This window comes from Falco peregrinus, chromosome 8 (assembly GCF_023634155.1).
Source record: "Falco peregrinus isolate bFalPer1 chromosome 8, bFalPer1.pri, whole genome shotgun sequence".
Taxonomy (NCBI): Eukaryota; Metazoa; Chordata; class Aves; order Falconiformes; family Falconidae; genus Falco; species Falco peregrinus.
The window spans coordinates 54,513,503-54,538,113 of record NC_073728.1 but is presented as its reverse complement, the minus strand read 5'-3'; the positions used below and the strand labels follow the sequence as shown (position 1 = coordinate 54,538,113).

Genomic DNA, 24,611 nt, shown 5'->3' with positions numbered 1-24,611 from the left:
AGAGAAATGCAGATCAGTTAAACTGACGTATGAGAAAGTCAGGAGTAAGAATACCTTTCTCCAGAGTTAAAGCAGTACAACCACCTGCTCTGACAAACCCTCACAATCCCAACCCTGGTAAACACCAGCACCTGGAGCACCAGGAGCCCCACTCTGAAGAGCTTCAGTTCCTCCTTCTCCCAGCAGAGGCTACTGCTCACCTACAAACAAACGGACGTGGCTGCAGAGCAGAGGAGCAAGGAGGAGGAGGAACGATGAAGATCCTCCATGCATCCACTGGGCTGCAATGAGGAGCTTCTCTGAAACTACTCGCTGCTTTACCTTATTTGCTACAGTGTATTGGTACGAGTATCGCTGCTTGCCGCTCATGTCTTCATACACCGTCGGGACTATCTTCAATATGTAATCGTGAGATGCGAGAGCTGTGGTCAGGCAAGGAAAGTATATGTTAGCATTCAGAGAAAGGAATCACAGCCTACGCAACATTTCAAAGTAAATGCGCAAAATCAACTAAAATAAGTCAGCCACAGAAAAGGTATCTCCTTCCTCCTTATCTCAGGTTTGGTGACAAAGTGACAACCCTACATTTACGTCCTTTGTACAAAACTTTGTAAGGCAGCTGGATGACACCAGAACCTGCCCACCATTCTAAGACTTTTATAGTGCCACAGCCCACAGAGAAGTCTGGGTCACTTGAACCTTCCTAACTGCTTGCAAGTGTAAATGATTCAGTCTTATCAGCACCACAAAAAGCTGTCCTGGTTTAATCAAGAACTAGCTCAAGTCAGAGCTGCAGCTCACTGAGCTTCTTTTGACAGAAAAAGCTGAGGCATCACAACCTGTGTACTCCTATTTCTTGTGCATCCATCTTTTTTTCTCTTCTTCCTTCTCCTACAACTGCTTAACAAATTCTTTTTTTCATTATTTAAATGGCTTGTACCATTTTTTGTGTCTGCTGAAACAGTTCTAAAACAGAATTCTAAACTATTTCTCTGCAGGATCCTTTAGCCAAGTGTAACACAATAACATTTGGCTCCTGGGAAAAAAACAAAAAAACCAAACCAAACCCCAATTGTCTAGCTTCAGGAACAGCCGTAGAAATTCTGTTCCAAGAAGCAGACAAGACTGATATCCTGCAGGACCCAAACACCTGATGGAGAAAAACTATGCTGAATTGTAGCATGCACTGGAAATTTCTTTTTACGTTGCTGGTCATAAAGGAGGGCAATGAAAACGTCTATCCTTCCAGCCACAGGGTAGAACTTAAGGTAAGAACTAAACTGCAACACAACAAGAAGGAAAAGTTCTGGTGGTGGTGACAGCAGCAAAGGGAAGCTATAGGAATAGGGTGGGGATAAAAAGCTCAGTATTCTGAGGAGGTCATAATAGACCTGGAGACAATGTCCAGGCTGCAGAAGGGCTGCAAAGGACCTTCTCTATGGTACCGAGGAAAATGGGAATGTCAGTCAGCAGTGTTTGGATCATTTTGGGTAAAGAGACAAATTAAAGACCTCTGGATACTCCGGTGTTGCATGAATGGCCCTGTTTTCCCTCCTACAAAGAGTGGCTAAGACCTGTAATCACAAGAATACATACGATTTGAGCTGAGTTTGTCTGCTCCCTCCAAGGCATTGAATGCTCCATGAACGTTATGGACCTGGAAAGCAAAAAGGCATATGAAGAAACAATGCTCTGACTCTGCATTCTTGACCTTTGCTTTCCTAGCCTATCCTCCAACAAGGAGATCAGCCTGATTCAACCCTTCCAAAAACAAAGCCTCAACCCAGTAAAAAGATGACCTGAAATATCTTTCAGTGACCATCACTGTAGAGGTTGGTTCCAAGTAAAAAAAGTTGATTTCACAATGTCTTACAAGATGAAACTCCAAAACCACTCCAAAGCTAAAGGAATTGCAGCTGGAAGAGGCCAGTTGTGAAATTTCATTGTGAGATATTTCCTAAGAGCTTTACATAGTTAACTGTGAAATTAATTTATCAGGCTGAAAGGGAAATAAATAGGAGTCGTATTCAGGTTACAACTCAAGAGTTCCCCTGTAAAGCTCATGCCGTAGCAGTTTGGCTTGTACAGCCTTAACTCATTAGCCCAGCTCGCACACCATGCACACTATGCCCTTGGAGATGGGAAGGACACATGCCAACACTGCCATCCATTCAGCTTTTCCTGCAGCTGGTCCCAGGCATGCAAGTATCCATAACAGGATTTCCATCCCATGCCTTCCACATACTATGATCTGGAGCCTGATGTCCACCAATAGAATAATCAATCTGTGAACTCTTCAGACAGGGAAAACCCCACAGCAACAGCTGTAGGTTAGAGGTTGCATCATCCACATCATGTACAGCAAGCTATACAGAAAGGAAAAATAACTCCACAACCCAGAAATTCCCGGTCTTAAGCCAGACAACAGGGAAGAAGAGTTCGGAAGAACTATTGGGTCATGGGTGTGACAGAGTTTCACCTCACCAACAGAGCAATGCAACCTCCTTCCCAGACCCTCGCAACAACCGGTACCACGCGGATGTATTTGTCTCATCCTAATGGCTGTTTCCCTATTCCCAATGCTATGGAGTGGATGATGGTTTGGAGGAAGCAGCAACTGAGCCCATTTATCTCCTGAGAAAAAAAATTATAGAGAGACAAAATCATCAGCAAGTTCAACTGGCAAGATGCTGGTAACAAGCACAGAGCAAAAGCAACAGCTGGACTTTCCACAGCGCCTTTCAGTCGGCTAGCATTTGAAATGTTTTAAACAACAGCAACCATTTCTGAACTGCACGTGCAGACTGTACGCATTCTTTACTCATTGCAAAAAGCGCACAATGAAAGAGATGCCCCTGGACTGGGCTACGTTATTATGTTCCATTCTTGATACAGCTGAGAAGTAAATCTCTTACAGAATACCTGGGCTAGAGACTTTAAGGTCCACTTTGAACACTCCAGCAGTAAATATTCAGAGGTTACTCAGCAAACAACTGTATCTGTCCTGCAAGGTACCGATATATTTGGACTTAAATTCCTGTCCTTGGCTCCCCAGCATCCACACATCTGTTCATACGTAAAAGTTGTCTGCTCTGCATCCCTCTTCATGATGAGTTTGCAAAGCTGTGAGTTACAGAGCTTCCACACAAAGCCACCAGACATCTCCACAACTGCCTGTTTCTGTGCCATCAGGTCCTTTAGTACACCTGCCTCTCTTGTCTTACAACGTGGATGGCATTTGTAACTCCCAGTCTGATGTTTTACCATGATTTTCCTTGTGGAACGTTCTGGACTCCCATTACAATACTCGCTGTCTGTAGATTGCTAATTAATCTCTGCCATACAAAGTGCACAGGTATGTTCCTTGGGGGAACGTACTTGTTCGTACCTTATTAAGTACCTGGAGAGACTTCAACAAGGAGTAAGCTTTTGGCTGCAGTACCAAAATTGTTTTGCAACAGAGAACTTCAACAAGCCTGTTTAGCCAGAGAGCAGGACCGTCCTGCACTACCAAGGCCAAATCCAGTACTTGCAGTAAGGGCACAGGACGCTAGCCAGCGGTTTAACTGTGCCAACACTTTATTCTTTCTGGAGAACACAGCATGTACCTTAGTGGATCATTCCGGCAGAGTTGGTAACAACCTACAAAGAACTAACTCCCAGCACATGACACAAGCGAATGAGAAGCTCCTCAGCCTCTTCAAGAAATATCAGCATATATTACATCAAAGCAGGTGGAGACAACCCAAAATATTCAAAGGTGTACCTACATAGATTTAAAGCTCTCCATACTCGCTGGCTCTCTGCACTGCTTGCTGAGTCTCGGTAGCACATGTTTAGCGAACATATCCTTCTTTAATTTGTGCTGTTGAACTCATGTTTGCCTACAGGATCAGCAGCACCTACATGCTCCGTTCTTGTGTATGGAAGATGATGATGAGTTATTTTGAACTCTGAAAATACTAATCATAACTTGTCCAAATCGGGAGCCAACTACATGTTTACTAGACAGGTTTCTCACCACCAGAACTGAAGATACTTGCTTCTTTGCCCCCAACAGTCCAGGCTTCTCATCTCATTCATGCTGATTTGCACTTCAGCTCCATTACTCAAAGACTCCACGATAAAACAATGGGAACGCTACCTTAGAGCGCTGATTTCCCACGCAAACTGCAGAACTCCCTATTAGCACTTACCTAATATTTTTCATAATCTCTGTGTGCTTTACAGACATTAAGCCAAGCTTATTTATATGCTAATACTCCAGCGTTCCCACACAAGATATTTCCTAAAAGAAGCCGGGAGCAGAATCAGAAGACTACAAAGCAACGCTTAGACTTGTTAGCATGAAAAAGGGTTTTGGAAGTGGGTGTACAAGAAGCAGACTAATGAGACGTCTGTGCTGAGGAAAGAAGATTACAGAGAGACTACGGGTAAGCAGTGTTTAGGGTGAGACGCAAACTGGGTGTGCACATATATAACTCCCACCTATGATGCTAGCTCCTTGGAAGTAGGCTAGAGAAGTGCTGTAATCTGTCCTTATTGAGAAATCATGAATTATTACATAACTTGCAACACCTGGTGAAACTCTAACCACTGGGCAAGTGCACACACTCAGCTTCTTCCCAGCAGGGAACTGCCAGTTCTAAGTCTAACTTGTGTTTCATAGAACAAATTTGACTTAATAGGTGTTTGCTATACAAGTACAGTGAAGTGAATTAAAAATAACTTGACTGGTGCCACGGTGAACACAGTAGTGAGCACACATCTTCCCTTAGCATACTCAGTGCTCCTCTGCAAAGGCAGTAAAAATTTGTTTCCTGCATTGATACTGAAAACAGTACTGCATAGGATTTTGCAAAGCCATGAATCTGTATTTCTACTCCCTGCAGGAAGATAGCCACAATCTTCCAAAAGCACTTTCAGATAAAAACTAAAATGACCGAATGCTGCTCCTTCCTGAAGTGGTGACATGTAAACAGTTTGTGAACTCTTCAGGACTGAGTGCACACTGCATGAACGCAAGGGATGGACTTGCTTACCCAGGCAGTTGTTTCTTATGCCCTCCCCGCACCATACGTGGTCCTTCCGTAAAACCGAAGTGTCTAGTATTAAAGTCACTCTCATTGCATTCATTCCCCTAAAGCCAGGGAATTTTCAGGGAAGAGAACTCACCTGTAACTTGTCCCCAAATGAAAGCTTGTGGATGACGTGAGTCATGTCGGGATTCTGAGGCTGCGCAGTGGCACTGTGTGTTGACACGTGAAAGTTACCAGGGACCTAAAATTAGTCAAGACAAGGAAGACAGGATTTCACATTTTATCCCTCAAGGCATTGCTCAGCTCTGTGATACGAAGTGGAAATACCAGGATCCATGCAGCCTGGCAGGCTGTATCCACTTAGCAGTGGACAACCTCTGGCACATCGGAGAAAGGCTCTGAAATACTTTCCTGCACTTGACCAACAGCCCTATACTGCACACAGAGGATCGCTTACATCCCGCAGCCCAAGAGTCTGGCACCCTCACATTGCCGCTGCTGCTGACTAGGAGGCGATGAGTGGATCACTCCCAACTTTAGGGATTCCTAACACTTAAGGCTATGTCTTTCATCCCTATTACCATAAGATTCGTGTCTCTGACAGGCAACAAACAGTTGCTTAATGTTTTACTCCCACATCTCACATTTGTAAATGGGCCCACTGCTGCAGAACAACCCAAGAAAGCTGTGGATACATTCTTGTTGTAGTACTGCTCACGAGTAAGCTTACATTTGAGAAGATTGTGTGTAAGTATGAGTTTTATATAAAAAAAGAAAAAACCCACTGAAAACAGTGAAGCTTCCCATACAAACTAAGCTAGGTCTTCAGCTGCTAGCCCTGGCAACAACCCTTCCACGTACAGCATTTTTCCATTCTTTATTTTTTAAATGTAGGGTAATACAAAGTTCTGAAAAATACAGATTTCACCTAAGGACTCAGTTCCAAGACAGAAAATAAGCACTGTTGTCATTCTGGTGGGATCACTCTGGCACGCATACACTTCTCAGGTCACTAGCTTTACTCCATGAAGTCTTTCCGCAGATTCAGCTCAATCACTCTTATGGAGGATGCAAGAATTTTCTCGTATTGAGAAAAGGTTGGAAAATTAAACAACACTGAGAAGCAATCTGACATGGCCTAAGACAAGAGTGGGAGGACAGTTATACAACTGGTGCCTGTTGTGCTCTCTGCAGAGACACCTCACCAGCAGGGCCACGGGAGGCCACATGTCGGTTCCATGTGCTTTCAGGAAAGCTAATTTAAATGACTTGAGGAACAGCAGTGCACCCCTGGGAACACTTTCAGGTGTGGACACAAGCTGTGTCATACACAAGCTCGGTAAACAGGGTGGCAGCGTCTGCAGTAAGTAGTACACACAATCATCTCACTGATATCTCGTCCTCCCTCGTCAGGTTTGAGAACAACACCCAAGTGTAACCCTTGGTCAAGTTTCAAAGCCTGGCTACGTCCCACTCCAAGCAGTGGCTCATACAGAAGCCTGTACAATTCCTGCCAAGGGACTGCAGATGTCCATCATCCGTGAGAGGTTCAGGTTTTCAGAACCAGAAGCCCTGGACCAGGTCCCCTTCTTCTGACAGCAATCCCAACCACTATATGAGGCAACGCAATTAGTGGCCCTTCACAGATTAAGCAGTGAGGGGAGCTCCTCGCTGCCACCTGCAGCAGCCCCCTTTTGAGTTGCTTTGGGGAGCAGAACACACCACATCTGGCAGACAAACCCCCCCAAGTATTTCAGCCCTGCGCTTTGGGAACTAACAGAACAAGAACTGCCTTTCAGGAAGCCCTTTCCCAGTTTTGTGGGCTATCAGCTGCCAGTAATCTTGGTGGCTTAGAGGCAAGGGAAGAAATGTCCTCTCTGTAAGTCCCTAATCCTCTCCACGCCACAGAATCAGTAAGAGGTTCTGCCTGTTATTTTTAGATGCGATTTAACATGACCTGGGAGGAAAAGAAGGAAGTAGGATTTTGTAGCCTGTGGTACATGAGGAGGCATGAATAAAGGGTGTGCCCTTCTGAGGACATCAGTGGGCCCCACCACTGCCTCCCCCACCCCAGCTAGTCATCTCCAGCATTACATAGCAAGATTATTCAATTCTGAACACACCCATCCCAGAGAGGAGCCTCCTCCAGGCCTGGATTTTCATTCTTTGAGACAGAAGCAGAGCATCCCGACAAAGCATGCGCAGAGGCCGCACGCATGGATTCCAAACATCTCAGCATGGAGCCGCTTCTGTTATGCTGGCACCCTCTAGTTGGGAACATTCCTGTCATGCTGCAGCTCTCGAAACAAAAGAGCACTTGGAAAGAGACATTGCCAAAGACCTCTACACAGTGAGTCACGTTTTGGAGGTGCAAAAGTCATGACGAGTAAACATAGAAGGCATTCGGCATTTGTAGGTAATTCATACATCCCCCTAAACATTAGACTGCTGCACCGAGAGAGACAGCAGTGGCCGCAACGCAGAGCTGCTCTCTGCTGTTAAGCAATGCTGCCTCAATTACCTGTTTCGGAGGACGAAGAGAAAGCCTGATCTAACACATTCTGTGCGGGCCTAACTACGCCGCCTCCTCTCTCTGCACTGTTCTGCAGCACTGAAGGACTGAACTTACCACTGATGAGGGACACAAACATACACTCTACAGGAGAGAGACTGACACACAGATTTTCATAAGCGTTTTACAAATGGGTCTTGCTAGCATTTCCTCACCCACTGTCATTCCTACTCACCTTGTTGATGCTGAAATGGCCCTCAAACCTGCAGCCATCCCCATTATTGAGAGGTATCTTCATCGAGTTGTCAATATGACCCACTTCATGCCTTCCCATTTCATCTTGGATGTCTAGTCCAACTACTGCATGGGTGGGAGGGGAGGAGACAAAAAAAAAATCCAATCAAAAGAAATAACAGGAAGGCTGCATAGGAAAAGCATGCACTGCTTTTACTGGGAAAAAATCCACATCTTTTTTCCTGACATTTGACTGAACTGTGCTAGTAACATCATTTGTCAAATATTGTTATACCATCTCTCGTAGCCAAACTTCTCAGACTGTATATTTGACACAAATATACCTCCCTTATTTTTCCAGCTGACTGCAATCTCAACTATATAAATAGAAAAAGTTCAGGCAGATAAAGCAGGTGATTTGCAAAAAGCCAACAAATTGCTGATGCATTCAGAGTCACAAATGAAACTTGGAAGGTTTCTTGCTCCCAGACACAGAAAGGTTGCTATGAAAAAAGGAAATAAGATTTAGAAAGAAGCCAGTGACAAAGTTAGTCAGCCACTAAGAAGAGCTGCAGAGCGAGCACAGCGTCCAAGAAAACAGGTGTCCTGGCCTGAAAAAGAAAGCAATGTGGCATTGGCAAAGGCCGCAGCTACTTTGTCTCCATCAACCTTGTTACAGAAGAAGGGCCACTGTACCAGTTTGGGACTGTTTCAAGTATTACTTAAAATACAAATAAAAACTGTTAAGTGAAAAGGGGTACTCACATTCACAATGCAGGTTTGGCAAACTGATGTTCAGATTCACTTCTATTTTACCTCCACTGTCTTTGTCTGGGTCATCCACGTAGAGCTCATTAACTCTGGAGGAGAGAAAACACAGGTGGGTTCAGGCACCTAGCTACCTTCCACAGGGAAAAAACCAAATAGCATGGGAAGGGAAAAAAAGGAGACTTTGAAGCAGGGGGTTTGACTGTGTGACAGCTGCAACAGAGAGAGACAGAGAGTGAGAGCAGAAAAAGCTCTCCACAACTGCACAGGGGCAAATCACAATTTAATTTTACTTCTTGCATGGCAAGTGCTGGAGGCTTTAAACATGTCCCTTGCAGCAGCAGCAAACAAAACTTCTGGTCCGATTTATGCTTCTTGCCCTCTCCCCTAACCTGAGTTTCCAGAGCTGATACAAAACAAGAACCTGATGTTGATGAGGCAGCAGGCTAGTGTGCTAGCCCTCTGCATACCTAGTCTGCTACTCCTTTTAGGAAAGAGGGAAGCATGGGCTTTTCGATTTGTTTCACAAATAATTTTAGAGAAAGCCCGCTCTCAACTATCCCACAGGAAAGGCTATTTGTGTACCTAACTGCCTTTTGTTATTGCCACCCAGCAGACAGAGCAGCAGCAAAAGAAGGCAGCATGGCATAGTTGTATCTCTCTTCTTATTATCTCATTTCAATCTATGAACGGTAACTGAAAGCAATGACTAAAATTGAGGAGAAGAGGATTTGAGCCAGGAACAGATGGGAAGAAACATCCTGGACAGCAGGACTCAACACACTATGCAACAGTCTCCCAGAGAGTAATGTTGTTTCATAGCACCCACAGTGCTGGCACATATTTCACAGAAGACAAAATACACATATAGAGCGAAAGAAATATAAGAGTATAAATATTTATTGTCAGCACATACAATCCATCTGACATGTAAAAAATAAACCAAAAAAATCCAACACAAGCACAGCTGAATGAGCTGAATGGTCCTAGAGAATCCACTCCAGGGAAAGTCACCATGCCGAACTGAGAAGACTGTGAGATTCCCTGACAGCTCTTTCTCCCTCAAAGCCCAACACTGTTTTCGGCCTCATAAAATACAAAGAATTGACAATTTATCTTCCAGTCAGACAGATTATAAAGCTATGGGAACTTATGTTCAGGCAAGCTACATAAAGTAAACTACCTTTGCTACTAGAGTGCTATGTATTATTTTTATTTAATGCTCAAAGTGCATGAAACCCTTTGACAAGCCCTTGCAGAAGAGTCTATATGCTAATAGACAAACCAGACTAAGGGCAGCTACAAGACAGATTCAAAGTGATTTTGCTCTGGTGATACATCTCTGCACCATAATGAACTGTTTGCCCCGTGGATCGAGAAGAAACAAGCCTTCACACTGAGAAACACACAGCTGCCAATTTTTTTAGAGGTAATTACTCACAGGTCAGTGGGGTTTACAGACACTCATTTAAAACCAGCACAGCATTTGTTTTCAGCTTCACAGCCCTACCTTTCTCTGTTTTTAATTGGCTTGACAAGTTGCTTGCAATCATTACTCAACGTATTTTTCAAGTGATTAATAAAAATGACACAGAGGGAGGGGAAAGATTGCTCATCAGTGACCTAGTTAGAAGCTTCTTGGCTGAGCCCTCTTCTCCCTGGTGGAATGTATTAAATCTTCTATGTGTTTATTACTGGCAGATTGGGTAGCAATTGGGATTAAGTCATATGGCCAAGTATGGTTGTGAGGAGCAGCTCCAGCCAGGACAGGCATTAATCCCCCAAAGCCATGCGCCTTTCTGTGCTCCCCAAATCCTCCCATCAAGATCCCAGTTGGCAGCAGACCTGTTTCGTAACAGCACCTGGCTTCTTCCCAGCTCTCTGCCGTCTGAGATGTGGGCCATGCCCAGCCAGTGCCGCCAGCAACTTGGCGTTACTGGCAAAAAGGAGCATTCATGCCAGGGCTGACAGAGAAGCGGGTCAGGTTCAGCAGCTCAGCTGAACATCCCAGCTCCTTGGAGGAAAGCTCTAGGAACGTCAATATTTGTATTTGCTGATTTCCAGTTCCAAACCTGTCAGAAAACACGCGGTCAGGTGCAGTCTGTCAGCAAAGGCACACAAGCGAGCAAGCAGTGGGTGCCGGCAGGAGTTATGGGATGAACCACGCAGAGGGAGCCTACGGAAGCTCTTATGTAGGAAGGCAAGCAGTGAGGTCACCCGGCTGCAGACTGGATCACTGAGGCAAAGAGAAGTAGGCCAGTTTGTCACGTCACACAGCCCATTAGCTGCAGATAAAGGAAACTGGTTTCCTGTCCTGCACTCCAGTCACTGGACCAACGGTTCCCAACTTGTCCCTTGGGCAAGGCTCACAGCCATTTCCTCCTCCTCCTCTTTACCTACTAGCCCCCTGCCCCTCTCCCACCCACGTTCCTGATTTCATAACCCCATCTATCACTCCTTAGACATCTGACAGCTTGTGATAGTTCGTCTTCCCTTCCCCTCCCTCGGCCCTGCAGCGCTGCCGTTCATGGAGCATGCTGCCTGCTGAACCCACTGCTCCCATCTGGCTCCGGCCGCACCAGCTCTTGCGGGGGGCCCAAGCCCACAAACCCAGCAAGGTTTCTCACCAGCGGCTCCAAAGAGCACCCTTCACGCTGACCTGCTCTGTTATTGAGGTTCCCTCTCACTATGGGGAACCAAGGGCACAATGACAGCACACCACAGGCTACACTCGCTGGGGCAAACCGCAGGAGATACATCATCGTTTTCAACAAACTGGGAATATCACTCCCAAAATACGTTCTGGAAACCTCACAGGTAAAGCAAACGGCCGGGGTCAAGGCTAGTCCCTGTGAAGCAGAGCCACCTAAGTCTGGACGGGGCTGGCAGGGAACCGGCACTTACACCTCCCTTGCTGTCCTTCTCCCCAGGGCCAAGCAGCTAAATTCCACACAGCCTTCCTATTATTGAATTGGACAATTCTGGGATGTTGGGAAAAGCACTAGTTACCACCTCTAGTAACTCTCCCTGAAGGGATAACGTCTCCAGTGGAAGAATGAAGTTGGTTCTAATTTATAGCTGTCCCTCCTGGAACATAAAGTGTCCCAGGAGTAACAGAGCTTAACAATGAATCCAGGACGGCCACAAGGCAAATAAAACCCGAGGTCAGACAGAAGGACACTGTAAACACAGCTGCTGCTTTGGCTGTTTAGAGGCAGCGTACAGCATCGTATCGCAGCTCCAAAGATGACGCATACCTTCTCCGAAGACCCTAACCACACAGGAGCTGGTATTTCACCGGTTGTCGTTAAGGACTATGTGAGTAAAAGCAGCACAATAAAGCAGGGGTGAGGTGCAGAGCTAGGAAAGTACAATGAGGGCAACAGGACAGGGGGGAGGTGGCCCTCTCCCCCCCCAGGGCCTCCCACCACTGATTCAAGGAAAGGGAGGAAAGCTGCTCCACGCAGCAGGAGCCATGATCCACACAGAAAGAATCTGCTTCACTTCTAGAAAGAACCATTTCTAAATACCTCACATTCCTGAGTGGTGCTGCTGGGCTTCTCGATTGCTTATCCCCTTTGCTGACAAACTTGCAGCATTACACAGAAAATGTTGGAAGCACTCTAGCTAAGATCGCAGATCATGCAAATGGCACGCCGAGACAGAATGAAAAGGAGAAACACCAGCAAGAGATCTCAGCATTTCTTTAAGATTTTATCCAAAGAAAGCCAGACCCATCCCTCATGCTTTAGCACTAGATTTATGACACAGCAGCTTTGTTTCCCCAGAAACAAAACTTCCTCAGTAACTTACTTCCTGGTCACTACTAACCAGCAGCCCTGGCCACTAACATTAGACACTTCAGCACTTCAACAGCTGAAGAGCTTGTGGCCCTTGGAATACAAGAGGAGACACACTGCATCGACCTTTCAGAGCTCCACATGCTTCCTGGGTGCTCTCTAAACACATCTTCCTTGTCCTTTATCATCTTCATCCTAGCCTCTGTTTCAAGTTTTAGCCTTTTTTCCCCTCCTCTTTCACAGCAAACAACAAGGCACCCTCCCTCCCCAGCCATCAGCCATATAGAAAATACAGCCATTTACTCCAGGAAGCTGCATTTTACCTTGTCCTCCAACTCTCAGAAATCCTCCCTGGTCCCCAGGACCCTAAGCCTAAGAGAGAAAATAATTATTCTTTCTTGAGGGAGCTCAAAGCTTCTCAAAAGACTTTCTCAGGCAAACTCTCTTGGCTTCACTTGCCATTTCAGCTCTAATCAACCACCTTCCAGAAACAACCATCCAAAGCTAAGATTCCTGTACTACCATCTTTTCAGTTGTGCCAGACCGGAGAAGATCCAACATAAGACAAACAACCCATCTTCTTCTCAATCTGTGCAAGGAAACAACAACCTGCTGGTCAGCAAATTCGCTACTGTGTAATAAATTGTGCACATGTCTATTGCTCTGCCATTTGTAATCTTACTTCTACGTCCTGATCTCAACCAGTTCTTCACTGAGAAGGTCTTTGTCCCAGATTAGGTCTTAGCTCAGCTGTGAAGCACAGAAAATGCACTGTCCTACACAGGAAGGAATTACAGTTCTCCAGGAGGTAGGAAGGAGAAGGGTTCGAAAGACGTCAATGTAGATTTGAGTCAGAAATTGCAAATGACATCACAACACGACCTTCCACTTCCTGCTAACCCACACATGTGCATTAGGACAAACGGCATAACAGCACTTCACAAATATATAACACCTTTTATTAAGTAATCTCCAAGTTACTACGCAAACACTAATTAAGCTTCTTAGCACCCCTGAGAGGTAGGCAGCTACGTATTACATCCTTCTACAGAAAGGTCTCAAGGTTAGTCCATGGCAAGAAGAGGATTACAACTCCGCACCACTCTGACTGCTAGGCTGTATCCCCTGTGCTGGTCTAGTTTGCTCCAGCATTTCATCTGCCTCAACGGGATCAGTTGCTGGAGTTGGAGTTTTATCTCCAGTTTAGCATCAGAAGGTATCAGTGGTAGCACTGTGCTCCGGGTGCAGACGGTTTATGCTCCGAGCTTACAGTTTCCAGCAGAAACTCTTGCTGCACCAGGATCACGCTCTGCTGCTTAGAGCAGGTGCAGCTTGACCCAGCAGGTTGTTAGCAGAGATTTTCATGGGCCAAGAGCCACAAGACACATTCCACATACCTTGGAGAAGAGCTAAGGGACGAAAACCCTCTGAAGGCAGGTAACAATTCTGCTTCACTGCAGGATCAGGCTTGGGCATACAAATGAATCCAGTGTGAACAAGCAACGCTGGTCTCCGAAGCTCCTAGTGTTTTGCTTCCTTCCACATTGGGGGTACCTGGCAGCCTGCACGAACAGTCAAGTTGTGCTGCACGTGATGTGGCCCCGGCAGAGGAGCTGCGCTGTGTGATATTCATAGACTGGGCAAGGTATTTTTCAAAATGACTAAAGCTAGCAGGTGTCTCCAGTGAATGATCCGGTCACCTTAAATGAACATTTATTTGGACATTGCTCATGATTTACAATTTAATACAAAGACAGTGTGTTTATTACTGCTTCAGTAATTAATTGCCTTGCAGGGGGGCACAGCCTTCCAAGTGGCAAAGTTGTAACTTCAGACTGCTCTTTGCCTGTTACTATATTTAAAAAAAACCCAAACAACAAACCAAAAAACCCACTGCCAGAAGCTGTGTGCTGCTTTCTGCCGCATGCTTTGGCAGAGGAGTTATTGTTGAGCAGCTACACTCATACCACAAGTACCCCATTCACACCCTTCTGCCCCTTCCCCTGGCTGCCAAAGTGAGGCAGACTAGATCAGTTAATTACATCTTTCCTCCTTAATGATGGAATACTTGGAAAACTCTTATTGATTCTACAGAATATAATTCATGACCTAATTATAGTGATAAACCTGCAAGATTATCATCTTGCCAGCTATTAACTTCTAGCACTGATCTGAGTTAATTAGAAAAGATAGGTGATTTCTACACTCTTGACTTGCAACATAACAGCACGATGAATGAGGAAGGCTGCTAAAAGTATGCCAGGCAATTTCTAGCCCTGAATCTACTCTCAACTCTCAACCTACTACTGATCCTGCCCAGGAAATACCAAACAGATTTAGCACTTCAGCTTAACTTCTTCAGCTATCTGAGTCGTTTGCTCAGTGGGACAACCGTGCTTGATACTGACAAATTTTGCAGAGGTTCAAATGTGTAGCATGAACCTCCTTTTTTTAATCCATCTTTTACAGAATTAAGGAGGCCAATCTAGGTTGTTTTGGACTAAGTCTTCAGTCAGTCTCAGTTTGGACAGAACATAAAACCAAATGAACAAAAACTAATCAAGAAGCTCCTTGATTTCGAGTCAAAGTCATCCTCCCTTCAACTGCAATGACTGGTTGTGGCTGAGCAAAGAAGGAAAAACCTCTTCCCCCACCAGCCCTTCATTCTGCTTTTCCTGGAAAGAATGCAGCCCCACCTAAGAACCAGGCTTTGATTTCCTTCATGGCTGCTCAGCAGACAGCCTGTTAGGGTCACACAATAAATCAAGATGAGAAACTAGGAGTTTTCTACCCTACTCAGGCTCTACGCAGGAAGCCAGTCAGCAGCAAAATAGGAGATGCATTTGCAGCGCGTTACCTATGGCACATGAACTTCCTGCATGTCTGCTGTAATGTGCGCACGTCTTAGTTTGGCTTCCTAAACTGAAGTAAGATCCCCTGCACAGACGCAATCTTCACGCTCATTAGAAATGCCCACACGAGTTATGACATACCTACTGTGATGCACGCTGCCTTCCCCACATAGGTAATCTCTTTGGTTTTAGTGTTATGACTGTTATCCTCAAGATGAGGGCGTAATTTCTTGGCTTTCTGCCACCCAGACAAGTCTTTAGCAGTTGAGATTATAAACGCTAAAACAATGGGCTGGTCAAGGAAAAACTGCTTTGAAGTTGGGCAACACTGACCGTACTGAGATTTCTAGTAATACCAGGAATTTCAGTTGCTACAGCCATACGAACGTAGAAGAAAGTCCAACAGTGGGTAGAAGCGAACAAGTATTCGGGGTTAGCGTGGTGCGCAGCAGACCTTATTTTCTCACATTGCAACATGAGTTCCACAAACCACACCAACCTCTAACTTTAGAGACAGATACCAAAGAACCCTCCTGCTGGTGAGCCAGACAGTTAATCCTGTGGGTACCACTGCTGTTGAGGTTGCTGCTGACTTGCCCTGCAGCAGGCTGTCAGTGCACGCACACCATGCACAATTACTTGGCTTAATGGGGCTATGAGGTAAGTATGAGTCCACATCAGCAAACCTGGTACGTCTCTGATGTGAGGCACCAGGCCAAGTGCTCTCGATTTCACCTTGCCATCAAAAATGTGCAGCTATCCCCACGCAATCCAGCTCTGTCAAGCGCATGACTGCTTTAAAGGAAACCTGACGCAAGAGGAGAAAGACTGATGCAGTCTCATAGTACAGCCGGCACTGGCAAAGCAGGAAAGCTCACCCCATGTAAGTGCATGCTAATTAATCATTCAGATCCTGGCTGACACTAGGAAACTTCAAGCTGGGAGAGATATCTGTTGTAGGAGACTTAATACAAAAGAAACTCTAAGCTTGCAATAAAAGTTGATAGGAATTGAACAGTTTGCACATAAGGAATCTTCCGTATCTTCAAAAGTATTTGATTCATGGGCAAACAAGGCTCAAAGTATCTCTGTAAGGTACTGTCTCCCCTGTTATTTGCTACCATCCAGTGAACCGGTGGCACAGAGTTCTCACACTGTTTGTTCCAGACCACGCAGAGCTCCACACTTCTGCACCCTTATCCCAAATGATGAGGCTATATACTGCCTTGCAACACATCGCTACTAACACACAACTGAAAAGGAAGCACAAGAGGTTCACAACATCTTTAAACACCTTTAAGGTGTTCCCAGAAGAGAAAACAATGAGTAAGAAATGGAAAAAAGAAAAGTTTACTTCCACTTTAAAAGTTGCTGAACTGGGAAGCACTTTGTTATGTGACTTTCTAAAATATTTCCACTATTACAGGGGAGCCTGTTCACCAAAGCTGTGGGTGACCTGTTCCCAGCCACAGAGGTTTTGATGACCTATAACTCATCAGAAGGAGGTTTTCGTATTCTGCAAGCTATTGTGTTGGATGGTCCATGACAAATCAGTTTCCTGCATTCGTCTCAGTCTCTTCCACGACATCCTCTCTAAAATTTTACGGCTTTACCGCTTACAAACCCAGTTCCTGCTAGGAGAAGGCAGTTTACCATCTCTCTGACGTTTTAATGAGAAACTTGTCAGCTGAGCATGCAGGAGCTTATAGCACTTCTAATATCTTTGCGGAAAATGCATCATCCTGTTAAGAAAAAAGCATGAAGAGGCCTCAGAGGATCATACAGTTTTGCTATTCAAAAAGAAATCTCTAGTCGGGAAACTACCACTACATAAAGGCATGTGCACTCAAATAACTGGATCAAAATCAGGTAACTATTACTAATTCTTCTGGTAGAGCATTAACTAAACAAAAAAGAAAACCAGATGAGAGAATGAGATCTAAGAGGACAGCAAAAAAAAGTACTATTTTACCTGAAGCAATTTATCTAGCTTTTCTCTGTTTTTTAAAACAAGAAAACCCAAGAAAACTCAGCTCCTGAGAGAAGTGGGTTGATAAGGCGGCCCTAGTATTTTACAAATAAATGCATGGAACTGAATTCAAAGAGACGGCAAAGATAACACCTCTGAAGTAAATGTGCAATGGGCATAAAAAAAAATCAGCTAGAGCTAGATTACACTACTGGCTTAAGGTTAAACATTACCCAAGGTTAAAATTATTATTGAAATCATATTGCTGACCCAAGTCAGAGCTGCTCAAAAACAATGAAAAAGCGACATGGTTATCAGAAGCCACGTAAAGCATGGTCAATCTAAATACAGCACAATAAGCCCAACGTATTTCAAAGCCCAACTTCTTCGCTCAGCAGTAACATCTGTTACTATCTAGACCGTCATGTAAGTCTGACAGAAGTTCCACCCTTCCTAACTATCCAGGAACTGTGCATCACAGTCTAGTGAGCTCATGGACACATCAGTAGGATGATGGAGGATATTTCCTAGAACCTAAACCAAAGGTACCCATGTTAATGGTTACTAAGAAAAGTTTCTTTCAAGGGAGGAGCAGCATGAGAACAGGGAGAAAAAGTAGTGTGATTAACTAAAATACTTATTCCATGAACAATTTTTAAAAGCAGAAATTATTTCCATTTTGCTCAAAGCAAGGTCTCACAGAGGCTACCTGGGACAATTTGTCTTCAGGCACAAAACCCGTCAACTAAGTTTCCAAGTAAGGCTCATCAGGTGAAAAGAAAGAAGATAAATCTCATACATGAGCAAAGCTATCTGCATGTATCAGAGATACAGCTCTGACATTAAAAAAAAAAAAAAAAAGATATTATTAGCATTAAACTAATAATCATTCATATTTTATGCAATTCATTTTTCCAAAAAGCATCTCCAAAAACATCCAACGAAGACTGGCAGAACGTGATACCCATTTTATCCACAGGGAAGCAAGGGGAAAAGAGAACGTCTTCTCAGAGATCCCACCATGTCTGCGATGGGACCGCACAGTCTCAAGAGCACAGACCATGTGGATTCATCCAGTAGGCACCACACATTTAAACATATGGTGTCACTGATGAAAAACATGCTACTTTTTGAGAATCACTTTGAATCAAACAGGGGAAAGTGCCTATTCAGGAGGAGAGGGGAAGCAAATCTCAGATGAGGGCAAGAAAACAACAGCCTAAGGAGGAAGAAGGAAACTGCAACTGACTGGAATTCATCATCTTCACATTCACACTGCCTTACACCTGATCACCAGAGAACTGAAAAGGGTCAGAAGCTTTTGATCCGCAGTCACATGAAAAATATCCACTCTGCTCAACATGTATGCAGCTAATAAAGGATCAAGCAGGTCTGCAACAGTTTTCTCCATCAGAATTATTTTAGAACCAAGGTGTTCCCCAGCATACTCTAGTAAATTAAAAAGCTGAATGAATGACTGAGAATTCAGACTCAAGCAAAAGGAATACAAAAACCATTAGACAACTAACGGACCTAGTGATATTACAGGCATATTTTTCCAAGATAACAGAGTGAAGCTGTAAAGAATCATATATGCACATACATTCAAACAAAGGAAAACATGATTTTTACTTACATTTCAGTGGCTATGAATCCGGTGAGCTCAGACAGGAAGAGAAACAGTATGAAGAGACAGCAGCAGACAGAGACTGGCAAAGAGGCAAGAAGAGGAAAAGGTTAGTTTCATATCTCTAACAAAGGCAAAAACTGTTTTCACCCAGGCATATTGTTCCCCCCCATGGATACACCACCCAGACACACTTAAGAACTAATTTAGAGACGCAAATGAGGCCATCAGAGCCGTAACCTTCAATGGCATGCTAATACCCAACATCCTGCTGGGTATCTTAATTCTTGGTCCACCTCTTCCACACTGATTTCTAGCTCGCTATGGTTCTACCAGCACACAGCCTTGGTCTGCCAGCTCTCCCAGCTTCTTCACAAAGCTGCTTGACGATATATTACATCTTTGGAGCCCTTGCTCCAAATAGAGTTTTATTACTAGTAAAACCTCGAGAAAAGAAAAAGATCAGCACTTCCTTGCTTCAAAAGCATACGGTCAGCTACAGTGGTTTGTGGATTAGGAGACACTTTGGTTCTTTATCAAATTGTAAGGCTACATCTAAGTCATCCCACAGCCTGTACTACCCACTAGATAGAGCTGGTACAGCAGAGACATGGCAATAATGGACTAGTCTAGCCAATGCCTGATACTTCTCTAATTTCTCCATTTGGCCATACATTGATTCTTCAGAGAGGGAAAATTCCCAGCGAAGGAATTGCAAAGTATCTGGACAAATCCCATATCTTTTCTAAGAATGCCAACCTAGAGTTAAAAGAAGGGAATGCAAAGTAACTGGCACATTACTGGTTATTCTTCATCAGGAAACTATTCAAAACATCGTACAGTGACATTCAGACAGCAGTGACAGAGTCATTGACCCACAAAGGAGGGGCTGGAAGGACACCTGTAAATCCTATTGAACAGGGATGACTGGAGGAGACAAGGATGTGCCAACTCAAGGAGACAGGGCTGCAATGTGTATCTGTATGAAATAAAATACCCAAGTTCACCATGAATCACTATACATAAGAGTAAACCAGGAAATGGCATGCTACTCCAGGGCTGTGACAACAGTACCATCTGGCTCACCCCTCAAGCCCAGCAGAGCTGCAATGACCAAGCACTCTTTGGAAATGACCACTTTACCATAGCCACTAATTAGGATTGAGAAATAACACAAGAAAAACTCTGTTCCTCAGCTTTATTCCACATGACCTATACAGTCTGAATGCCCGTTCCTTTGGGAAGCTCAAGCAATAACGGGCTGGGAAGCAATTTTATCATACAATTGCGTCTGTCCCAACTCCCTTGGTAGAGAATGTGAGAGGCAAGGGAAGGAAAGAGGAGGTACTTAAGGCAAATACCGAGACAGACCCTTGTGCGACCTAAAGCCTTGTGCCCCATTCTTCAGATTAGTCAGTTTATAGTTCTGAGGAAAGAGAAATGCGTTGCTTCCCCTTCCTCATCAGAGTAATTTCAAGGGTGGATTAATGTACTGACCCTCTGAAAAGTGCAAGGGTTTAAAAGAGATGCCAAAAAAATCCATTAGCTAGGATGAAGAAAGAGAGAAAAGGAAAAACAAAGTCAAAGACCAGCAGGAAAATGAGGGGATATTAATTTCTAAAGAGAAAACTCCGTCGGTTACACAGTTGCTTCCAAGTCTTAACTGTCAAGACAGAGAAGAGCAATACTGCTGTAACCCAGCTAAACCATCGGCATGGTGCACCATGCAGCGTGGGGGAGGAGAAAGGGCTACTTAAAGCACAGCAGCAAATTCTTATGAGAACATACACACCTACGTAAGAGCACAAAAAAAGTAACCTAAGCACAAGACTAGTTCATCCAGTGTTTCTTACTGTTAATCACCAAACAGCACAGACGCAAGATCTCTGATCTTTGGCAGTATGCAGGGGAGAGCATCTGACATACAGACAACCCTTTCTTCTTTAATTGCTTCCCATATTCCTCTTTGCTTGTTATCCTGTAAAGGCTTTCCACAGCATCAGCCAGACCTCTCTACTCTCCAGGACTTCTATGCAAGCCTGGTACTACTAACTGTAAACTCTCTCCCAGAGTCTTCTTTCTCTTCCAACTTTTTAATATTCTTCTCTGCCATTTATATCATCAAATTACCTTCTCCTTTTCCAGTATACAAAGCATCTGCTCCCTCAAGTCCATCTTCCAATCCAGCTCTTGCAGGGAAGGCTTGTGACAACACTTACCAAGCACAGTACAGTAAAATTCCACTAACCTATAACTAAAAAATCCTGCAAGAATGCCCTGAAACACCTAGCAGGGACTGACCTTCAAAGCTTCTCAATGTCTTCAAACTGCATTGTCAGTTTTCAACCTTAGAAGAGATTACTGAGAGTGGACATGAGAGGGGGACATAAAATCACAAGCAGCCTGAAGGAGATGAATGGGCAACAACTACCCCACTGTCTCTTCCAGCATGGGAATGGGAGGGAAGGGGGAGGTTTTCCTTTACAGAACACCTAATTAAATTCTGAAAATTCATGACTATGGACGTTGAGAATGCTTAAAGAAAAATCTGTAAGATTTCAAAAAGGAATCATACGTGTCCTGAAAGAGAAATCCATTGAGGGCTACTAAGCGCAAAGGTACCACCTCCAGCTCAGGCAGTTCCGAACTGCCAGCAGACGGGGGCCTGGTGAGGTGTTCAGCCTGTCCTCGTGCTCTTTCTCAGGCATCTGCTGCTGACCACTCCTGGCCAGAGGACACCAGGCTGCACAGACATTTGCACTGACCTAGCTAGCATGGCCGCTCTTGTGTTAAAACTCTTCTTGTACACACGCACATTTTCAGGGTGGGGGGGTGTCTCTAGCTTGAGAAGCGTGAAAGACTTACGCGTTAAACCATCTCTAGAGCCAATGGTTTTTCAGATGCAGAACGTGAGCTCCTCTCCTTAGCATGGAGCTGCAGGCATATAAGATGTTCCCAGCATAAGAATTTACACACACGGTGCTTCGGCTACTTATTTCATAGCGAAGGTCTTTACTTGCTTCCATGCAAATGTGCAGTTCCTGCCACCCACATTTGACAACTGTATTATATTTGGAAAAGTAGATTAAAGGCTAGGATCAGACAGAATAAACCAATTCATGCATAAAGCTTAGTTTAACTGCAAGAGCACTGTGATGTTCCCACAGAGCTCAAAGGACCACCTAAGACAGGTTTCTTAAAACTCTAATATGATAACACAACCAATATATCAAAGGTTGCTGGTGTTAGATGCACTGAAACACACTGCTGTTGGCTAATCAGTAATCCCAGAAGGCTGGGAAATTCTGCCAAATTAATTTTCCTGCACTAGCTTCAACAACCTAACCTTTTTGTACACACCCTATCTATGTACATTCCTGACTCTTCCTCCCCACCCCACAAGAAATGAAAGAAACGCAGTGTTTAACACATCATACAGACTGCAAACGTGGATCCATGGCTATATTAAGGCATAAAATTATTAGTATTTATTATTCAACGGAGCAAACTGCTATGAAGTGCAAGGAACGGGTCTTGTTACAGATGCCATGTGAATCATAACTTCGATATTTCCTGATGTGTATTTAAAACTCCAGCCGCCAAACAGCACAGAGTATTTCTGGATAACATTACCATGTGTGCATACAACATGTGCATGCAAACTATGCATCCACACTGACTGATAAATAGCAGGATTGCTACAGCAGCTGTCCAAGTTGCAAGCCCCTCTCTCAAGAAATCAGACTGCTCCTGTCCAGCCAGATGCCAACTGCCAGCCAGCCAGGGCACGTGCTGCTGCTGCTGCCTACATCCCCAAACATGGCCAAGTTATCACCACGTTAGTCAGGTCTGTCGGAGCGGCAGTGTGCTGCCATCACAAACACGCTACGCAGGGGTGGGAAGACCTGCGACTGGCACAAGCATCTGGTGGGAGAGGGACAACAATGGCATGACTGGCTGAGTGGCACAGGGATCACGGTGCTGCCTGAAAGAAGAGATTTTTTATTGGGAAAAAGGAACGAGTAACTTCTGCATGCTTTTCAGAGAAGTCCACAGCAGCGGGTTTGTTGTTCTGCACAAACTTTACTCCAGTAAAATGTAACGGACTGGTCTTGGTTTCTTCATTCCTACTGATTTTCACTAGTCAGAAGGGTTGCTACACAGACCTGCAGTATCTTGCCACGTTCACTGCAACTTCTGAAACTACATAGCCATACATAATAGAAAGCCTCAATAACCCTCCAGCTGGCTTCTGAACTTGCTTGCAATTGAAGATTGCCTTCCTCTTCTCCACCAAAATACCCTAACACTTACTCTCCCCTCCCTGAGCTGCTTCCCTCCTGGAAGACTTGAACTCTTTAGCCTTGGAGGTCAGAAGCAGAGCTGCTATTTTTCATCTCTTCTGTAATGTGATCTGCACCTTCTTCCCTAATAAACCTCAAATGTATCAAAAAAAGGCCTTTTTACAATCCAAAAGTAACTGCAGGAATCCGGCAGTAAATCCATTCCTATTCCTGAAAGCTTCCAGCACCATAAGTGACATTGATCTAAAGTTTCAGCAGAAATCACGTGGAACTGGCCTAAATTAAGTCAGCTACTAAGGGCTATTTTACATCTGCTCTTTAAAACTTGGAGGACTTAAGGAAAGCCAAAATACAGCTGCAGCCATAGTAATATCGTGTGTTTACTAGATCCCAAAATATTTTTTCAGAGGCAGAATGTTTCCCCTTCAAGCCCTCAATGTTATTACAACCTGACTTCCCTAAAGCAGTTCTCACAAACCATGCCACCTTTCCAAATTTCAAACTGGCATGGCAATGGGCTGGTCTCATCCACGGCCTCCTAAAACACGCAAGATTTCTGGCTTTCAAATTACAAGACACAGGCTTGGTCAGACAGAGAGCCCATTAGGAAAGCTGCACACAAGATCCTCACATGCAAAGCCACCAGAGTTTGTTGGCTGCCTGTGTGGTTCAAAAGCTTATATCAGGCTGTCTCCAAACACTCTGACAAAAAGAAGGAGAACCAGTTAGAGAAGAAAAATCAAAGCCTGAGAAGCTGCAAGTAACAATAGAGAGAAATAAGTCAGCTAATAATTTTAAGTAAGAGTCACAGCCTTCAAGCCTTCCCACAACAGACTTATCACTTGAGCTGTTTACTGCAGATCAGAAAGCCTAACACTGAATGGCCTTTGATGGTTTTTTTGTTTCTAAAACACACTCTTCAGCAGGTGATTCATAACAAGACCAATTCTCAAAGGCAGCCCAGTTACAGTGTGGGAACACTTAGTTTCCAAAACAGAAGGTAGGATCACTAACAAGTTCAAAGTGTTCTTTCAGAACACTAAATCTCATACACCTCTAAATTAGCAAACAGCTTTATTCAAGCCCTTTGTTCACAGTCTCAGCAAACCTAAAAGGGAGTCAACGTACAAGTAATTCAGCGGTCAGGAGAACATGGAAGACAAGGACTCTCTGAAAGTAAATATCTGAGTAACGTGCTATCTTCACAGAAGCAAAGAATAGTTGAGGCTGGCAGGGACCTCTCTAAAGATCAGCCCGTGCAACTCCCTGGCTCAAAGCGGGGTCAGCTGAAGCAGGTTGCTCGGGGCTGGGTCTAGCTGATTTGAGTACCTCCAAGGACAGAGGCTCCACACCACCCTGGGCAACCTGTTCCAGTCTTTGACCATCCTCACAGTAAGGAGCGAGGAGTTTCATTAGCTCACAAAGGGCTTTCCTTTTGTGTCCACTGATTCACTGGCACTGACTCAGTTCTATTTGATGCCTGCTGTCACCAAGGGATATGACGTC

General features: G+C 44.5%; 1 protein-coding gene across 1 annotated transcript in view; it reads right to left on the bottom strand.

The window, feature by feature from the left end:
• Positions 1 to 24,611, bottom strand: part of ERGIC1 (endoplasmic reticulum-golgi intermediate compartment 1) — a 59,901-nt gene that overhangs the window by 12,241 nt on the left and 23,049 nt on the right. The window contains exons 3-8 of the mRNA XM_055813120.1: positions 18,811 to 18,883; positions 8,551 to 8,645; positions 7,787 to 7,911; positions 5,176 to 5,280; positions 1,597 to 1,657; positions 322 to 422 (exon numbers count right to left, since the gene is read on the bottom strand). Of these exons, the coding sequence (XP_055669095.1) occupies positions 322 to 422; positions 1,597 to 1,657; positions 5,176 to 5,280; positions 7,787 to 7,911; positions 8,551 to 8,645; positions 18,811 to 18,883 (560 nt within the window). The remainder of the gene's footprint in view (positions 1 to 321; positions 423 to 1,596; positions 1,658 to 5,175; positions 5,281 to 7,786; positions 7,912 to 8,550; positions 8,646 to 18,810; positions 18,884 to 24,611) is intronic.